Source organism: Sapajus apella, unplaced genomic scaffold, assembly GCF_009761245.1.
Source record: "Sapajus apella isolate SASKATOON/1434 unplaced genomic scaffold, GSC_monkey_1.0 scaffold1, whole genome shotgun sequence".
Lineage (NCBI taxonomy): Eukaryota > Metazoa > Chordata > Mammalia > Primates > Cebidae > Sapajus > Sapajus apella.
Genome location: NW_022436941.1, coordinates 65,239,811 through 65,258,287, shown reverse-complemented (window position 1 = coordinate 65,258,287; position 18,477 = coordinate 65,239,811). Strand labels below are relative to the sequence as shown.

Genomic DNA, 18,477 nt, shown 5'->3' with positions numbered 1-18,477 from the left:
AGTACCTAGAGTAGTCAAAGTCATAGAAAGAAAAAGTAGAAGGGTGGTTGCCAGGGATTGAGGAGAGGGGGAAATGGGAGTTATCTAATGGGAATAGAGCTTCCATTTTGTAAGATGAAAACATCTTGAAAACTGGTTGTACAATAATGTGAATATACTTAGCACTACTGAACTGTATACTTAGAAATGGTTAAGACGGTAAATTTTATGTTATTTTTTTAACCACAATTAAAAAAACAAAAGATAACTAAGTTAAGGATTAACAAAATCCTCTCCTCTTCAACATGAGAACATAACCTCTGGTTACCTTTTTTGGTTCTTTTCTGCTAGAAACCAGATAACAGAGGTATGTTAACTATGTTCCTAGGCAATATAACTTACGGAAAAAATAACTTCTGATTGGTAAACTAAATCTGAATTGTGAAGAACTATAAATGAATTCTAAGTACCTTATGGAGATACAAAACTCTGGGCTTCCCTGGGTATGGCATGTACCTTATGTGAAACCTGGAAGCTACCCCTTTGAAGTTATAACAAGAGATATTCATTCCTACGGGGCATGAATCTTCTAAGCTAGAGTGGTTCCTGTGAATCTTGCCACCTTGCACCTCATCTATTACTTTGGGGCAGTCGAAGATAGCTCCCAGATAGCTATGGGGATGGCTATAAGACTCTTCTAGACAGAAACATCTAATGCTGGTTTGTTGGTAAGCTATGGTTCCTGCCCTGTAGCATTCTGAGTAGATGAGTGTTAAGTGGGGCTTATGATAGTCTTATAAGTCTTAATATTTAGTTGAATCTTAGAAGACCCTTTGATGGGTATTTCAACTACCTTATCTTTAAGTTGTGGTTTAGACATCAGTAGCTCTATGCCATATTCAAGGTGTGTAGTAGCTCTATGCCATATTCAAGGTGTGTAGGTTGACTTCTTAATAAAAATATTTTCCAATGATGCTTTTGCTAATTGGGGGTAGGAAGAGGAGGAATCCATTCTAACCTCCCAGTGATCTTGTATATCCAGAATAGTACAATATTCTTTCTGTGGTGGTAGTTTTGCCTGCATCAATATGAGCCATAATTCCAATGTTACGGATTCTGTTTAAAAGGAAAAAATAAGGTAGACATTACCAAAATTATAAAACAATTTTATATAGCTGTCCAAATTTCAAAGCTAGTATTTCTATAATTTATAAAATTGCGTAAAAACTAGAAAAATGGAAAACATAGAGTATATCCACATTACTCTGATAAAATAGCTAAGTAACAAAAGGGCTAACTACAACCTACAATTTTGAGAATGTCGTATATTCATTCTATGAAAAGTATGCTGCTGTTACATTAAAAATTTTTAGCATTAAATTGAGAAAACAAATAGCTAAGATATATTATCAACATCTGTTTAAAACTGGCTAGGGCAGAAAGTCATAGAAATTATGGCACTCACTCTTGTCCATCAGAGAAAATCTGTAAATTTTCATGACAGTCTATGCAAAAGCATGATATCAATGTTAGTACTTACTTAGCTATGGGAGGATTGATGACGGAGTGAAGGGATTTGATATCATTTCCTATTAAGCCTAATGAAAAGAAAGTTAAAATTGAGCTGTTACATTTATAAAATTTTCCTTTAATTTATAAATGAAAGACTTTAAAATAACTTTAAGCAAATACTATAATGTCAAATAAAGTACAATTCAAGCTAAATAAATCTAAAATGATATTTATTTTTAGCAATGCATAAGGAAAGGTATGGATGACAATAAAAGAAGGTAATAAATATCAAGTTCTAGATCATCTCCTCAGAAAAATGCAGATTCACCCCAATCTCTGCCACCTACTTCATTTCTATTTATAAAATTATAGAATTAGAATAAATGCTCATAATGACAATCTTAAGGCACTGATCCTGAGTCAAAGAAAAATTTTAAAACGCACAGTCCTATAAACCTGCCTTTTCCAGAGTTTGAAAAGCTAACAGTGATCCTTGTGTCAGTTGATAATTAATTATTATACAATTTGGAACTTACCTTCCTCCACAATCCTCGGGCACAATACCTTTGAAGACAGCCCGGGAGGTTTCACTGAATAGAAGCCATGACAATTTAATACTTTTGAAAAGTCAAGTAGTATTTCTAAAATAAAAATGACCATATGGCTTCTTCTATGCTTAACATACAGTTTGCTAATATTAAGAATACTAAAGAAATAAGGCAGTTACATTTACAAATTTAATTAAAACCTTCCTGTTATTTAAACCAGTTCTCCCATGTTTCTATAATACAAAAATAATTTTATATTATTTTTGAAACTACATGGTGGTTTGAAGATCAAAAGATAATCTATACTACTACAGTTAAATTCACATGAGCAAAAAACAGAGACCTAGATACATACCAATAATGCAGCCCATTAATCTGCCCTTGTAAGTCAACAGCCAATCAGTGTTTTTATTCTGTTATTCTCATACGACAAATACAGTAATGAGAACAGCAACAGAACTAACCTAGTTTCATAGTCTACCATACCTTTGCTTGTTTCAAACACAGGATGGACATTAAGTCAGCTCCTCCGTCTTCCAGCTTTCGATGCCATATATCTAACCTGAACTATCCCAAACACTTAACCAAACCACTTATAACAATCCTCAAAATAAATCATTCTAGTAAATCTCTCTTAACAGAGAACACTTGCCTAAAAAACAGAAATAAACTAGAAAAAAAATATTTCACAAGAGCACTCTAAAATCAGATGGTACTCACATGCTAAACATCCAAACTAGCTACTAAAGCCACCAACCTTTCCTTTGCTCAGCTCATCAGTATATTCCTCAGATGAGGAGCACAACTCTTATTTGTATTTCCTCCTGGCACCTGTCAGAACACTCCCACCCCTAATGATCACAAGGAAATAGCCAAGAAGTAAAAAATGGTTAGAGACCCCTAATAAGGGAGGTTCTTGCAAACAAAAGAGAGAGAAAAGAGATAAAGCAAACAGTTTAGATAAAATTAGAACACTCTAACATTTGTACCTGGTAGGGAACTGTAATTTCTTCCAAGCAGCACATATGGCTTTAATCTTTTTAAACTTGCTCTTATTTTATAGCAGCATAAATTCTAGTAAAGAGAAAAAGAAACTTGCATTAATTTTATTTTAGCATCACTTATTAGTTTTAACACTGTAATTATGCTTTTTCAGAAGATAAAATATTTTGTATATTTTTAAAGTAGTCCTAATTTATTAAGTCCAATTCTTTTAAAAAGTGACAACCCAAATATATCCTAGGGGAAAGAATAAAGATAAAACTAGTACTGATTTGCTACTTTGCGCTGACTTTAAAACAACGGTTCTCCTCAACCTGCAGCATTAACATGGGCTGAGGGCTTGTTTAAAACACATGCTTAAGGCTCCACTCCAGACAAGAAAAATCAGAAACTCTTGGGGATGGAGCCAACCAATTTGTTTAAACTAGCTCTCCAGGTGATTCTGATAGCTGTAGTTTGAGAACCACAACCCTAGATTTCAGAAACTCAGAAGCTGAGTCAGAAAGGTTAAATAAAGTATCTCACCCTGGGTAGACCTTGGTTTTCCTCTACATCTGCTGAAAGATTATGGGGGCAATGAACTCAGGATTATAGTAATTACACATTGGAATCACCTGGAAAGCTTCTTAAAAACACGGGGTGGGGAGAGAAAAGAAGAACTGGGGGAACTGGGTGGTGGTATTTTTTAAAATCCCTAAGGTGTCTCCAATGCAGCATTCAATTGAGAATCACTGAGTTAGGGAAGATCTGCTTAAGGCCAAATCTAACCTCCTCTACCTTAGCTGCTTACCTAAACTTCTCATGTTCTCACATAGAGGTTGAATATTCCCCACCTCCGTTTATGCCTAGACTACTAGATACACATTTAATAGCTGCCAATATAGTTGGAATAGTTAGCGTATGTAATGACTGAGGGTACCACATTCTGCTTTTTGTTTCATGAACTGCATATCTGTGTTATCTCTATTATTTCTACATTTGTCACCAAGTTTCTGGCAATAATATGCTACTATCCTTAGAAAATATTTCAAGACTAGAGACTCCAATTTCCACTGCATAATGACCAGAATAAGAAGACCCAGTGTCTATCACAGAGTGCAAAATCTGAAAGTGTCAGCAATAAAAGTACTGATGAAAAACTGGATAACTGTGGCCCACTTAATGAGATCAAAAATTGAATATAGAAATATACTTCTTCAAAATGCTGCCCAGGTGATTTTAAAGTAGAAAAAAAAAAAATTGTAGACTAATGATAAGGCTTCTTAAGGGTTACAGGTTCTCCAATGCAGCAGTCACACCTTATCCACAGGGGATATATTCCAAGACCCCCAATGGATGCCTGAAACCCCAAATAGTACTGAACCGAATTGCTGTCAATCAAAACATGTTTCTGTTCATGTCTTCGGCCCACAAATTGAATGCCTTTTCCACCTTAACTAAGCTCTTATCATGTTATGTGACCATAACTTTTGCACTTTGAAGTGTGACAGTAAAACTAGCAAAAATTTTTCTTTCTTCACAATTTCAAAAATAGAAGATTCATTCTTATCATAGATATTACCAACCTCAGCATATAACTTATCCTTATTGAGCGGAGATTTTTCACCTTTTCACTTAAAGGGAACACTTTACAGCTTCTCTTTGGCATATCCAAATTGCCAGTATCACTACTCTTGTGCTCTGGGACCATGATTAAGTAAAATAAAGGTTACTTGAACACTGAACTACCACAACAGTGAATCTGATAACCCAGATGGCTACTGACTCGCAGATGGGGAGTGTACACAGTGTAGATATGCTGGGCAAAGGGATGACTCACATCCCAGGTGGAATTAAGTGGGATAGCATGAAATTTCATCACAGTACTCAGAATGGCACACAATTTAAAACTTATAAATTATTTCTGTAATTTTCCATTTAATTTTCAGATCACAGTTGACTTTGGGCAATTGAAACAGCTAAAAGCAAAACCATGAATAAGGGGAAACTATTGTACTCCCTGTTAAGTCACTGAAGATAAAAAGAAATGACCTAAACAAGCTTTAATCTCTCACTTAGTTGTAGATAAAAGAGGTATTATTTCATTTGAGGTTTAATATCTCTGAGGTATACTGAAGACGTGATAGTTTAGAAAATAATTTATAGTGTTTTGAAGTGGATTCAGGAGTCAGAGCAGAGCTTAAAGACCAAAACAATATATCTGAGACAAATCTCAGAATGTCCAAGAAGCTGGCTTCCAAAAGCTCTGCAGAAGACAGCCAAAAGTAGTTTTATCAACCATTGTACAATTATGTTATATTTTGATATTAAGAGGAACTTTATTTCACAAGAGTCTCAATCTATGGATACTTAAGAGTACAAAGCACATTTGTTGTTAGCAGTTTAAAGATGTGCATTAGTGATGACATTCTTACAAGAGATATAAAACCCTATCCCTCCTTTCAAAAACAATGCATTTTAGTACCTGGAGACCAGCATTTAGCTGAAGCTGTTCTTTTTTAAATTAAGGTAATTCCCTCTTATATTTCTGATTAAATTACGGGATTCCTTTCAAATTTGTTTGGCTTGAAGATTTCCAAAGGTTATGACTCAACTAAGTTTGGAATCAATAGCTGATGAGATATACTGAGCATTTTAGGGAGTAAAATAGCTGAGGTTGTTAAGGGACATTTAATTTTATAAGAAACGCTTACATTAATATGCACACTGGGTATTGTCTGATGACTCACTGCAAATATCCTCAAGTTGGTCAACATCTTGATCCTCCAAACTGTTATTCTCTGAAAAAACAAATATACAAAATTATAAAACTAAATTTATGTATCATATGTCAGCAAGGCATATGTAAGTTAGATATATGTAATATGTATGGTAAAAATGTATTACTTTTAAAAAGTCAGAACAATACTTTTAGCTACCAAAAATTCAATGCATCATTCAGAAAATGAAAATTCTGATTAAATATGAGAAATATAGTTCTTAAAATTTTCCTTGTCAATGTACTTTATTTAAAGTTTAAACATATGGCATTATTGTAGAAATCAACTTACTGAAATTACAAAACATTGTATCAACCAAAATGCACAGTTATGTAACTATATAGAATTTAGTATAAAAAGCTAAGCATCCACATATTAACTTGGTAACTTCTAATTGGCAGTAAAATTTATTGGTTCTATTGCATATTCTGATTCTCCTACCATAAATATGTAAAAACTAAATCACTTAAGAAATACATAAAAGACCTCTTCCTCTGATTATAGAAACTATGTATCTTTAGTTTAAAAACACTTACTAAATATTAACTATGTTTAAGGTACAATATCAAAGCTATGAGAAATGCAAGAGGCAGCTGAGACAGGATGGTAGAGAAACAAACAGACCATGTTAAACCAAGCTTGTCCAACCCTCAGCCCGCAGGCCACATGCGGCCTACGACAGCTTTATACGCAGCCCAACAAAAATTTGTAAACTTTCTTAAAACATATTTTCTTGCGATTTTTTTTTTTTTTTAGCTCATCAGCTATTGTTAGTGTTCGTGTATTTTATGTGTGGCCCAAGACAATTCTTCTTCCAATGTGGCCCAGGGAAACCAAAAGATTAGAAACCCCTGGGTTAAACCATTGTGATCCATGTCATTAAGAAGACATGTCAAAACTCATTATTACACCTAAATCTGTTCTTTTCCGGATCTTAAATAAGGAACATTCACTACTCTTATTTAGAAAATCATCAAATCTTTTCATTTTATTTCCTAAATGTATCTTGAATCTGTTCCTTTTTTTTTTTTTTCTTTTTTTTTTGAGACAGGATCTCACTCTGTCACTCAGGCTGGAATGCAGTGGCTAAATCTCAGCTCCCTGCAACCTCTGCCTCCTCAGTTTAAGCGATTCTCCTGCCTCAGCCTCCTGAGTAGCTGGAACTACAGGTATGTGCCATTATGCCCAGCTAATTTTTGTATTTCTAGTAGAAACCGGGTTTCATCATGTTGGCTAGACTGGTCTTGAACTCCTGACCTCAAGTGATCTGCCCGCCTTGGCCTCCCAAAATGCTGGGATTATAGGCTTGAACCACCATGCCCAGCCTTGAATCCACTCTCTCTTCATTGGTAATTCCAAAGTTCAGGGCCTCATAGTCTCTCTATAGTTATTACTGTAATAGACATTTAATAGACATTTTCCTCTTCTTACTTTTTATTTATTTATTTTTTTGACCTCTGAACTTTTTATTGGCCTCCTGCTCCCCAAAGGGTCCCCTGCTTCTACTGGCCTAATGTCTCAGAACTTTGGTGTCATTGGTCTTAGACACCACTTTGCCATCCACTATCCGGCGGGTGGTGGTCTTTTGGATGGTTTGCACGGAGTTGCTGCTGTCCAGGTCATCACTAAGACTGAAGTCCCCGCCATCTTCCAGCAGGTGGCGGTAGGTGGCAATCTCGGCCTCCAGCTTGACCTTGATGTTCAGCAGAGCCTCGTACTCCTGGGCGTGGCGCTGTCCCTCTGCCCAGGTCTGTGCCAGCTCTGACTCCAGGGGCAGAAGGATCCCATTGAGCTGCTCCATCTGCAGGGCGTAGCAGGCCTCCACCTCCCTCAGGCTGTTCTCTAAGCTAATCTTCGTATTTCTCATGGAGTCCAGGTCGATCTCCAAGGACTGGACTGTACGTCTCAGCTATGTGAGCGTCATCTCAGCAGTTTCAACCTCAGGGGACCATGTGGTGACCACTGTGGTGCTCTCCTCAATCAGCTGAGTCCAGTACTTGTCCAGCTCGGTTGTTCCGAGCCAGCTCCTCATATTGAGCCCAGATTTCTGCCATGATCTTGGCGAGGTCCTGAGATTTGGGGCATCTACCTCCACGGTCAACCAGGAGCTGGCAATCTGGGCTTGGAGGCCGTTTACTTCCTCTTCATGGTTCTTCTTCATGAAGAGCAGCTCCTCCTTGAGAGCCTCGATCTCTGTCTCCAGCTGCAGCCAAGTGACATTGGTGTCATCGATGACCTTGTGGAGCCCATGGATGTCACTCTCCACAGACTGGCGCATGGCCAGCTCTGTCTCATACTTGACTCTAAAGTCATCAGCAGCAAGACGGGCACTGTCAATCTGCAGAACGACGCGGGCATTGTCCACAGTATTTGCAAAGATCTGAGCCCTCAGGTCCTCGGTGGTCTTGAAGTAATGACCCCAGTGTCTGACCTGGGGTCCCTTCTTCTCCAGGTGCTCCCGGATTTTGCTCTCCAGCTTCCGGTTCTCGGTCTCCAGGCTCCTCACTCTGTCCAGGTAGGAAGCCAGGCAGTCGTTCCGGCTTTGCATGGTCTCCTCGTTCTGGATGCCTCACATTCCTGCCAGACCTCCGGCCATCCCCGCAGCCAGGCCCCTGACCCCCATGCTGCTCCGGAAGCTGACGGAGCGCATCATGGAGATGCGGGAACCAGAGCCCCCGGCGCCTGCATAGACGCTGGCCGCGCTGCTGACTGGCCAGGCGCCGTAGCTGGGCACCCGGACGGAGCCCACGGACCCGTAGTTGGTGGAGAAGGGGGAGCAAGTGGTGAAGCTCATGCTGCCCCGGGAGGAGAGGGAGAGAACAGGACTCAGGCTTTGCCGACTCCTCTTCTTACTTTAACTCAGTGGTTGTCAATAAAAAGATAATTTGCACAACCCAGCCCTCCATCGCCCAAGCCTATTCCTTTCCATTTATTCAACAAGAATTTACTGTATGTCTACTCACTGCTTTCTAGATATTGGCATTAATGCAGTGAACAAAAGACAAAAATCTCTGTCCTCATACTGCCTCTATCCTAGTCAGGGGATAGAGACAATAAACAGAAGTAATGAATACAATATACAGTTTCTCCTATGATGATAAGTGCTGTACAGAAGAATTAAGCAGCAAAGAGGAATTGGGACAGTTAGAACTGTAAGGAAAAAGATCAAGGAATGCCTCATTAAAATAGTGACATTTAAGCAAAGACCAGAAGCAGATGAGGGAGGAAATCTGGGGGGAGTGGGGCGGTGAGAAGGAGTGCATTCCAAGCAAAGAGATTATATAACTTACTGTACCTAAAATATACAAATGTTAGTTATTACTAGTTCTGGTTTTAAAGAGAATGATGAGATCACCTTTAAATACAGAGCCTTAAAAAGCTGCCTCAAAGGCCCGGTGCGGTGGCTCAAGCTTGTAATTCAAGCACTTTGGGAGGTTGAGATGGTGGATCACCTGAGGTCGGGAGTTCGAGACCAGCCTGGCCAACATGCTGAAACCCCACCTCTACTAAAAATACAAAAAAAAAAAAAAAAAAAAAAAAAAAAAAAAAAAAAAAAAACAGCCGGGAGTGGTGGCAGGCGCCTATATCCCAGCTACTCCGGAGGCTGAGGCAGAATAGCTTGAACCCGGGAAGCAGAGGTTGCAGTGAGATGAGATCGCGCCTTTGCACTCTAGCCTGGGCAACAAGAGAGAAACTCTGTCTCAAAAAAAACAACTGCCTCAAAGCCGGGCGCTGTGGTTCACGCCTGTAATCCCAACACTTCAGGAGGCTGAGGCGGCTGGATCAATTGTACCCCGGAGTTCGAGACCAGCCTGGGCAACATGGTGAAACCCTGTCCTACAAAAAATTTAAAAATTAGCCAGGCGTGGTGGCCCGCGCCTGCAGCTTGCTACTTTTGAGGCTGAGATCAGGGGATCACTTGATCCCGGGATGTAGAGGCTGCAGTGAGCCGAGACTGCGCCACTGCACTCCAGCCTGAGCTAGAGTCCGTCTCAAAAAAACCCGCAAAAAACAAAACAAAATACTGCCTCAAATCCAAGCACCAAGAATTAATGAGAGTATTCTTTTGGTACAGTTCTTTTTGCTCCAGTCAACTGAATCACGTTCCAAGCTGTGATTTAAGGGAACTTCTGCAGCTGTGCAGTAAAAGGGCAAAATTGGCAGTGTCTTTAAGTGACGTACTTTCTTGCAGTGAATTACTTCCTGGCACTAGGGGGGCACTAAATGCAAGTCCACTCAGCACTTGATTCGATGCACTAAAATGCCTCAGGAATTTCTCGAATCAGTCCTGTATCTCCAAAAACCCAGAATGTTTTCTTTCTTTTCTGACAATTGCAAAGACCCAGTAGTTCTACTTTTCCGTACGATAAGTTTTCATTCCTCAGTAACCTTCACAATCGTGCACACATTACCCACAGTGACTGGAACAACTTGAGTCGTCCTCGCCGAAGGATAGAGAAAAACTTCCACACTGAGCGAACACCGAGGGTGGTCTGGAGGTCCTGCTGTCCTCCTCCGTGACTGGTTGTGTCCGTCGCAGCCTGGAAGGTCAGCGGTACCCAGCGCAGGACAGGGTCACAGGCCCGCAGTGTCTCAGAGCTTGGAGCGGTACTCACCTGGCATTAGGCTGCGTACCGCAGGCCAGCTCGTGACAGCTAGGCTGTTGAAGCAGGAGGAGCAGGTCGTGCCAAAGTCTGCAGCGGCCTCAATTCCAGACGCCTGCCTTGAACAAACGACAGTGTACCTAAACTAAAGGAACCTACGATTTTTCCTCTTTTCCGCCCTGAGCAGCCACCCTTTAGCACTTCCGGCGGTGCACCGGCCAAACGTCGCCAGCCAGCAACTTCCGTTCTTTTAGCTGAATGCGGAAAACGGAGGCTCGGAACTGCTGCGTAGAGCTTGCGCTTCACTCGGCGGCTTTAAAGGGTTACCCTTTCCTTTTGGGGCCTGCGTGTTGGCGGCTCGTGGGTCTCAGAGACCCGAAAATTAAGAGCATTTTTACGCCCCAGGGGCCTCTCGTGGCGGCTCTGCGACCATCACCATGGTAAGAAGGATACCTAGGACGCTCGCGACATAGGGCGTCTGAGTTTGTAGGACCCGAGGGTTCTGGGGCTGTGGGACAGTGGGTGAGTGGTGTTTGGCGGAAATGAGAACTACTGAGGGAAAAGGATGGTGAACTCCGCGGGGTGGCCTCTGAGAAGTGGAAACAACTTCACGTTAGAGACACGGAGAGTATTTGCCAGAACATAAGCTTTGGAGCAAGACAGATTTTACTGTCCTGTTTTTTTCTTTTTTATCCACTGCTAAGAACCCTACAAATTCCTGATTTCACTACAAGCGTGGTTATCAGCACCAGTCTAATGGGAATGTGGTTGTGCTTTGTTACAACCTTAGATGTTAATCCCTGACCCTTCATTTTACTGCTGAGGAAACTGAAGGCGTCCTTGCCAAAGATCAGACAGCTAACGAATTGCGAAGCCGGGCGTCAGATCTAACTGCCAGATCCTTTCTCTTTCTACGTCTCTAATCTGCGTTTCTTTGCACAGTGGCAATCCACACACCGTTTATGTGTGTGGAATTGCTGCAAAGTTTATGTGATAGCAGTTGATAGCACACCTTGTTGGTTGTTACTTAACATTGTTCTCTGTTCTAGACTTGGCTTTGTGTCATTTTTATTTTTGCAGTCTTAAAATACAAATAGACTTGCTCCTGCCCGCCTGTTTAAAATAAAACGCGTCTAAAATGCAAAAAGCTTCCCATACGTTGCTGCTGGAATGCAAAATAATACACTTTGGAAAACGGTCTGGCATTAAACACATGTCCACATGAAGATTTAAGTGCAGTTATTTTAGCTTTATTCATAATCAGCCCAAACTGGAAACAACCCAGATATCTATCAACTGGTCAGTGGGTAAAGAGTGGTATATCCATACAATAGCATACTACTCAACAATGAAAAGGATTGAAGTACCTACACCTGCAACAAATTGGATGAATCCCAAAAGCAAGAAACCAGATGCAAAAGGCTGTGTACTACTGTTGATCCCTGTTTCATTCTGGGAAAAGTAAAACTATAGGGATAGGTATCAAATTGAGAGTTGGGAAGGAGGATTGACTTCAAAGTGACACAAGGGAGTTTTAGGGGGAAATAGAAATTCTCTGTATTTTGATTGTGGTGTTTACAGAACTGTATAGTCAGTCAAAGTTAGAACTGTGCAGCTAGAAAGGACAAGTTTTACTGTGTATAAATTATAGTTCAATGAAAGTGACTTAAATTTTTAAAATAAAATTTGAAATGAAGACGTTATTTAAAAAACAAATTATGTCAAGGAAAAAAGTTGCCCTAATCAGGATCCAGTAGATTTTGGACCATTCCCTACTGAGATTATTAGAGATGTAAGCCCTAAAACCTTGTATCATTCAAGATCAAAATTTAACTTACATCATGTGAATAGACTTAATGGTATAAGAATCATTTGAGTAAGTGAACATTTGGATGAAACAGGGTCTTAACTACTTTAGTGTATGTAAAAGAGTGCATTTTAGAATAATTGTCAGTACTTTAAAAAATTAAAATAACATTTATTGCATCATTATAGCCACAGAACGAATATATTGAATTACATCGCAAACGCTATGGATACCGTTTGGATTACCATGAGAAAAAGAGAAAGAAGGAAAGTCGAGAGGCTCATGAACGTTCAAAGAAGGCAAAGAAAATGATTGGTCTGAAAGCTAAGCTTTACCATAAACAGCGCCACGCTGAGAAAATACAAATGAAAAAGACGTAAGTGGTCCAATTTATTTGTAATAACAAGTTAACATCTTTTGAGTAATCATTATTAAAACAGATAATCCTGAATCTTTTTTCCTTCTCGGTAGTATCAAGATGCATGAAAAGAGAAACACCAAACAAAAGAATGATGAGAAGACTCCACAAGGAGCAGTACCAGCCTATCTGCTGGACAGAGAAGGACAATCTCGAGCTAAAGTACTTTCCAATATGATTAAACAGAAACGAAAAGAGAAGGCGGTAAGCAGTAGCAATTTAATTCTTTGTTTTGTTTAGGAGAATTAAATTCAAATTTGAGGTTCTTGCTTCTTCAGTTTAATTTGAAACATGAAATACGACTATTATTCCCATTATTTAGGTGTTGAAGTCTTTATAAATTTAATAAAAATCTTGCTCTCTCATAAGGTTTTAGAATTTTTTTAAAAAATTTCTTAGAATGCCATATGAAATTAAAACAAAAAGTTGGTAAGGAGTGAATTTCAAACTTAATATTTGTCTTCCTGTTTGAAAACCCACAGTGTTATGCAGTCTTAAAGAAAAATACAAATGCTTCTTATTGTGCTGCCCTGTAATGCCAAAATTGGCTGAAAAGTAGAATGGTGGAAAACTCCTTAAGTGGTCACAAAAATGTGGCTTTTTTAAACACCTGTGAATAGATTAGCAGAAATCCAGATAAAAGAATATGAGGTATCTATATTTAAAGAATTCTTTCTACTGCCTCACACAACTTCAGTTTTTTCATAGAATTTGTGCTGCAGGGAGGCATAAAACATCTGGCGAGGACTTTGTCTTACTAGTAATCTACAAATCCACTTCAGGAAGAAATACAAAGACATAAGAGGTGAAAACACTCCTCCAGTGTTATGCTATTAAACATACACTGCTTATAGACGTCACCATCGGCTGGGTGCAGTGGCTCATGCCTATAATCCCAGCACTTTGGGAGGAAGAGGCAGGTAGATCACCTAAGGTCAGCAGTTCAAGACCAGCCTGACCAATATTGTAATACCCCTGCTCTACTAAAAATACAAAAATTAGGTCCAGCCTGGGCAACAGAGCGAGACTCCGTCTCAAAAAAAAAAAAGTCACCATTATATTACAGGTGGTATTTGTTTCACCCATAACACAGCATTAAGATTTTTTGCTTAAGCCAACAGTTTATTTAATGTACCCATGATATATAAACTTAACTAGTTTTGTTTAATTTGCAGCTTGTGAGGAGACAATACAGAGCTCTAGAAAAAGTTAAGCCAAAAACGTGTTAATGGCTAAGCAAAAAAATAGATGTACTGCTTTGTACAACTAAAGCATATATGACTTATCATTGTCCTTTAAATATAAACTTTGTGGCATATTTTTAGGGAAAATGGGAAGTCCCTCTGCCTAAAGTCCGTGCCCAGGGAGAAACAGAAGTATTAAAAGTTATTCGAACAGGAAAGAGAAAGAAGAAGGCATGGAAGAGGATGGTTACTAAAGTATGCTTTGTTGGAGATGGCTTTACAAGAAAACCACCTAAATATGAAAGATTCATAAGACCAATGGTAAGTTCTTGGAAGAGTATAGTGACTGAAATATTAGTTATCTTTGTTAAATTGGATAAAGAACATTATAATTTCCCAAAATTCTTTAACTTGATGTGGAACAGGTTGAAAGATATTTTTATGCTATTTTTGTTATTCTAAGTTAGTGACAGAAGTTATTTAGTACTTTTTCCTGTAGTCAAAAATCTTTTCAGCTTCATAAAGATTTGAAAAAGTAGGGTCATAAGACATTGTCAGTGAATTCTGACTTTTAAATATGACATAATAGAATCTTAATTTTCCACACACAGTCATATTTTCCTCATTCAGCTAGTGATCTACTATATGCCTGATACCGTCTAGGCCTCGGACACTTCTTGTCTTTGACAACAGTTGGAAAACTTGAGTAGGACTGTTTTGTAAGAGTCAATTCCAGTTTGGTAAGGGAAGTATCTAAATGATCTTGAAAATCATTGGGAAAAGGAAGATAATTTAATCTAGTCTGATTTCTATTTAAGGCAGTAATAGTAATATGACCGCAAACTTCCCCACCCCAGGGAGAGACATAATTGAAGATATATTTTTACAAAATCCCTTGAAAGAGACTGAACTAGTCTCCCAGTTAGACACACAGCCTCCTTAGAAAAACAAAATATCCGAAAGGAAAGTTGCAACATCCTAAAATCCTAGTGTTCAACCTGAGTAATTTTTAGTAGATTAAAATATTGGCAAACAGCTTGTTTCTATAAATAAAGTTTTAGTGGAACACAGCCACGTCTGTTCATTTATATATTGCGTGACCCCCACCCCAAGAGTTGAGCAGTTGTAATAAAGGCCATATGGCCTGGCAGAGCCTAAAATGTTTACCTATTAGGTTCTTTACACAACATGTTTGCCCACCCCTGGATTATATCATGGACTCTGCTTGTTTTGGTTTTGTATTCATATTCTGAATACATTTTGTTAACCTTATTATTTCTACAGGGAGAGAATATACAAGTCAGGCTATTCTGGGTTTTCTGTAGTTTCACAATTTGTCATTATGAATTAATCAGATGTCATCCTGAATGGTGTCAGTTTCTTACAAGCTTGATTAATGAGCCTGTTACTAGGAAACTGATTTAGTGTTGTCACCCCATCCCATGCACTTAAAAATCAAGTAAGACTGCAAAATATTGTGACATTTGAAGTACTAGACCCTAAAAGACCCTATTAGGTGACTGGATGACTCCGTAATCAGTTTCTGCAAGAAAGACTTCTCTGGGCCTTCTCCAGTGTCCTACCACCAACCTAAAGAAAGCCGACAGTCCACTCCTTTTTTCATCATGGAAGGTAGCTGAGGTATATAAAGGCTTGGAATCAGGATACTTAGGTTTGATTCTGTTTACCACTCACCATTTAATCTGAAAACAAGTCATTTAACCTGCTGATCCTTGTTACATCATTTGAAAACAGAAGGGAGAGGGATGTGTTTGTTGTGAGGTTATTGTGTTTAAGGGAGCCAGTTGTGAGCTAGCATAGTGGCCTGGCATGTATCAAGTCCTTAGTAAGTCTAAGTGTAGATGACTAGACAGTAGAAATCTGAGTATGTTGCTAGGTAGCTGTTACACAGTTTCAAAAAAAAAAAAAAAAAAACTTCAGAGGCTAGCTGTGGTAGCCTGTAATCCCAGGAGGCTGAGGGGGGGGAATTGGTTGAGCCCAGGAGTTCGAGGCCAGCAGGCAACATGGTGAAAGCCCATCTCTATCAAAAATTCAGAAATTAGCTAGGCATAGCAGTGTGTGCCTATAGTCCCAGATACTCGGCAGCCCAAGGTGGGTGGATGTCTTGAGCCCAAGAAGTCCAGGCTGCAGTGATTCGACATCGTGCCATTGCACTCTGGCCTGAGCAACTGAGCAAGACCCTGTGTCCAAAAAAAAAAAAAAAAAAATCTTAAGTACATGTGTGGGTGTTTTCCCCACATATTAATACTCTACCCATCAGGTTTTAGTCTGTAGTATGTATTTTGTTAGATGCTTTAAGATGACATTATTCAACCATGGTTTTTTGGAGATGGTTGAAAAGGATAAGTGAAAAGGACCACTACTCTTCACTGTTAACATTTTGGATGTAAGCATTCTTATGTTGTGTTTGACTTACTAGGGCTTACGTTTCAAGAAAGCCCATGTGACACATCCTGAACTGAAAGCCACCTTTTGCCTACCAATACTTGGTGTAAAGAAGAATCCCTCATCCCCACTGTATACAACTTTGGGTGTTATTACCAAAGGTACTGTCATTGAGGTGAATGTGAGCGAATTGGGCCTTGTGACGCAAGGAGGCAAAGTTATTTGGGGTAAGTGAATTTTTTAATACAGGGCTGTTGCTAATAGAAATACTCTTCAAGTTGATATATTAATAAAATACACAGCAAAATTTTTTTAATGCAGGAGAGCTAGATTAAAACAATGTAAATAAGATGTAAACCTTTAGTAAAAAAAAAAAAAACTATAGAAAAAGTGTTATAAATACAATTGTTTTTAAATTTAGCTTATTGGTTTTAGGTATAATACATTCTGTTAGAATTATTTTGATCCTCTTTGGCCAGGTGCAGTGGCTCACTGTGTAAGGCCTGTAATCCCAGCACTTTGGGAGGGCAAGACGGGTGGATCATGAGGTCAAGAGATCGAGACCATCCTGGTCAACATGGTGAAACCCCGTCTCTACTAAAAATACCAAAACAATAATCAGCTGGGCATGGTGGCACGTGCCTGTAATCCCAGCTACTCAGGAGGCTGAGGCAGGAGAATTGCCTGAACCCAGGAGGCGGAGGTTGCGATGAGCTGAGATCGCGCCATTGCACTCCAGCCTGGGTAACAAGCAAAACTCCGTCCCAAAAAAAAAAAAAACAAAAAAACAAAAAACAAAAAAACCTACTGAATTTAAAGAAATAGATCTATCTGTCCCACGTAGGTAACCTGATAACTAGTTGAAACTGCCAGGAGCGGTGGCTCAGCCTGTAATCCCAGTACTTTGGGAGGCTAAGGTGGGCAGATCATCTGAGGTTAGGAGTTCGAGACCAGCCTGGCCAACATGGTGAAACCCAATCTCTAGTAAAAATACCAAAACTAGCCGGGCATGGTGGCCCATGCCTGTAATCCCAGCTGCTTGGGAGGCTCAGGCAGGAGAATCACTTGAACCTGGGAGGTGGGCAATGAGTTCAAGACCAGCCTAGGCAACATGGCAAAACCCCATCTCTACCAGAATCAAAAACAAATAAATTATCCAGGCAGTGCTGTGTGCCTGTGGTCCCAGCTACTCAAAAGGCTGAGGCAGGAGAATCGCTTGATCCCAGGAGACAGAGGTTGCATTGAGCCGAGATCGCACCATTGCACTGCAGCCTGAGCAATGAGTGAAACCCTGTGTTAAAACAAAAACAAAAAGTTAGGCAAAAGTTATATTCTTTAAAATTAACTTTTATTAGCTAATAACACTCTCCCTGTTTTGGTTTTGTTTTCCTTAGGAAAGTATGCCCAGGTTACGAACAATCCTGAAAATGATGGATGCATAAATGCAGTCTTACTGGTTTGACAGCAATTTAATATATAATTAGAGGACTACACACCAATTGGAAAAACTGCCATTACTGTACTGTTTCTCAATACTACCAAATAGCCATACATGTCTGCCATCGAGATTTATTGTAAACATTAAAATAGTCCCGTTGTATAAATGGTCTTTATTTTGAAATCTACTTAGACCCCCATGTTAATAAAACTGATTGAAAAAAAGCAAATATACAAATATTCTACTTCTTTATCAATATCTGCATTTACGAGTGGGTATATACAGCAATAGATTCCGCATTTCCTGAAAAACCACCAGTGTCCGTTGAAAATGCCTTTCAAAAAGGTTAATGCACACTTAATTATGTGTGAACATTTAACTGAAGTATCTTCCACTTCACTAATCGTAAAAAAAAAAATGCAGCAATACATGATGTTAAGTTTATAGTGTTTACACTAAAAGTATGTGACTAAAAGTTCAGAACTCTCAGAGAAATCTTTTCACCTGTGAAAGCCTTAATTTCTGAGTACTGCTAGCAAAGGTCTAGTGAATTCATATTCTAAACCTTTGTCTCATTTACCATGTTATGTATCTACTTGGCACTATTTTCTACTTGAATCATGAAAATGAAAAAAATAATATAAAAGTCTTTGTACTTTCTTAGCATATTCTGTATTCTAAACAATATATTTATACTTTTAGAATGGTATTAACAATTAGTTTAAGTAACTCCAGCTAACTTTTAAAAGGAAAACAAGACTGCACTGATTGAGGAGAAATTTGCAGTTACTTAGATGATGTAAAAAGGTAAGGTTTTAGG

The 18,477-nt window shown here is 39.0% G+C and overlaps 2 protein-coding genes and 1 pseudogene across 5 annotated transcripts in view; 1 reads left to right on the top strand and 2 right to left on the bottom strand.

Annotated features, from left to right (window-relative positions):
• GFM2 (GTP dependent ribosome recycling factor mitochondrial 2) overlaps positions 1-10,839 on the bottom strand; it is a 49,969-nt gene extending 39,130 nt beyond the window's left edge. Inside the window, exons 1-5 of one of the 4 annotated variants that reach the window (XM_032278284.1) lie at positions 10,417-10,839; positions 5,735-5,821; positions 3,029-3,113; positions 1,520-1,577; positions 998-1,095 (exon numbers count right to left, since the gene is read on the bottom strand). In XM_032278284.1, coding sequence (XP_032134175.1) covers positions 998-1,095; positions 1,520-1,577; positions 3,029-3,113; positions 5,735-5,797 — 304 coding nt within the window. In that variant the 5' untranslated portion in view covers positions 5,798-5,821; positions 10,417-10,839. Of the gene's footprint in view, positions 1-832; positions 1,096-1,519; positions 1,578-3,028; positions 3,114-5,734; positions 5,822-10,416 lie in introns of those variants that run through there. The other 3 variants (XM_032278286.1, XM_032278299.1, XM_032278294.1) reach the window with 3 other exon arrangements.
• LOC116551855 lies at positions 7,246-9,284 on the bottom strand (annotated as a pseudogene).
• NSA2 (NSA2 ribosome biogenesis factor) lies at positions 10,735-17,894 on the top strand. Its single transcript, XM_032278414.1, has 6 exons — positions 10,735-10,844; positions 12,400-12,587; positions 12,683-12,833; positions 13,955-14,134; positions 16,254-16,446; positions 17,614-17,894. The coding sequence occupies exons 1-6, from the start codon at positions 10,842-10,844 to the stop codon at positions 17,679-17,681; spliced, it is 783 nt and encodes a 260-aa protein (XP_032134305.1). The 5' UTR covers positions 10,735-10,841; the 3' UTR covers positions 17,682-17,894.
• Positions 17,895-18,477: the final 583 nt, after the last annotated feature.

Coding starts and splice junctions, on each gene's coding strand:
- NSA2 (XM_032278414.1), top strand. Junction 12,834..13,954: donor AGAAACGAAAAGAGAAGGCG/GTAAGCAGTAGC, acceptor GCATATTTTTAG/GGAAAATGGGAAGTCCCTCT. Junction 14,135..16,253: donor AAAGATTCATAAGACCAATG/GTAAGTTCTTGG, acceptor TTGACTTACTAG/GGCTTACGTTTCAAGAAAGC.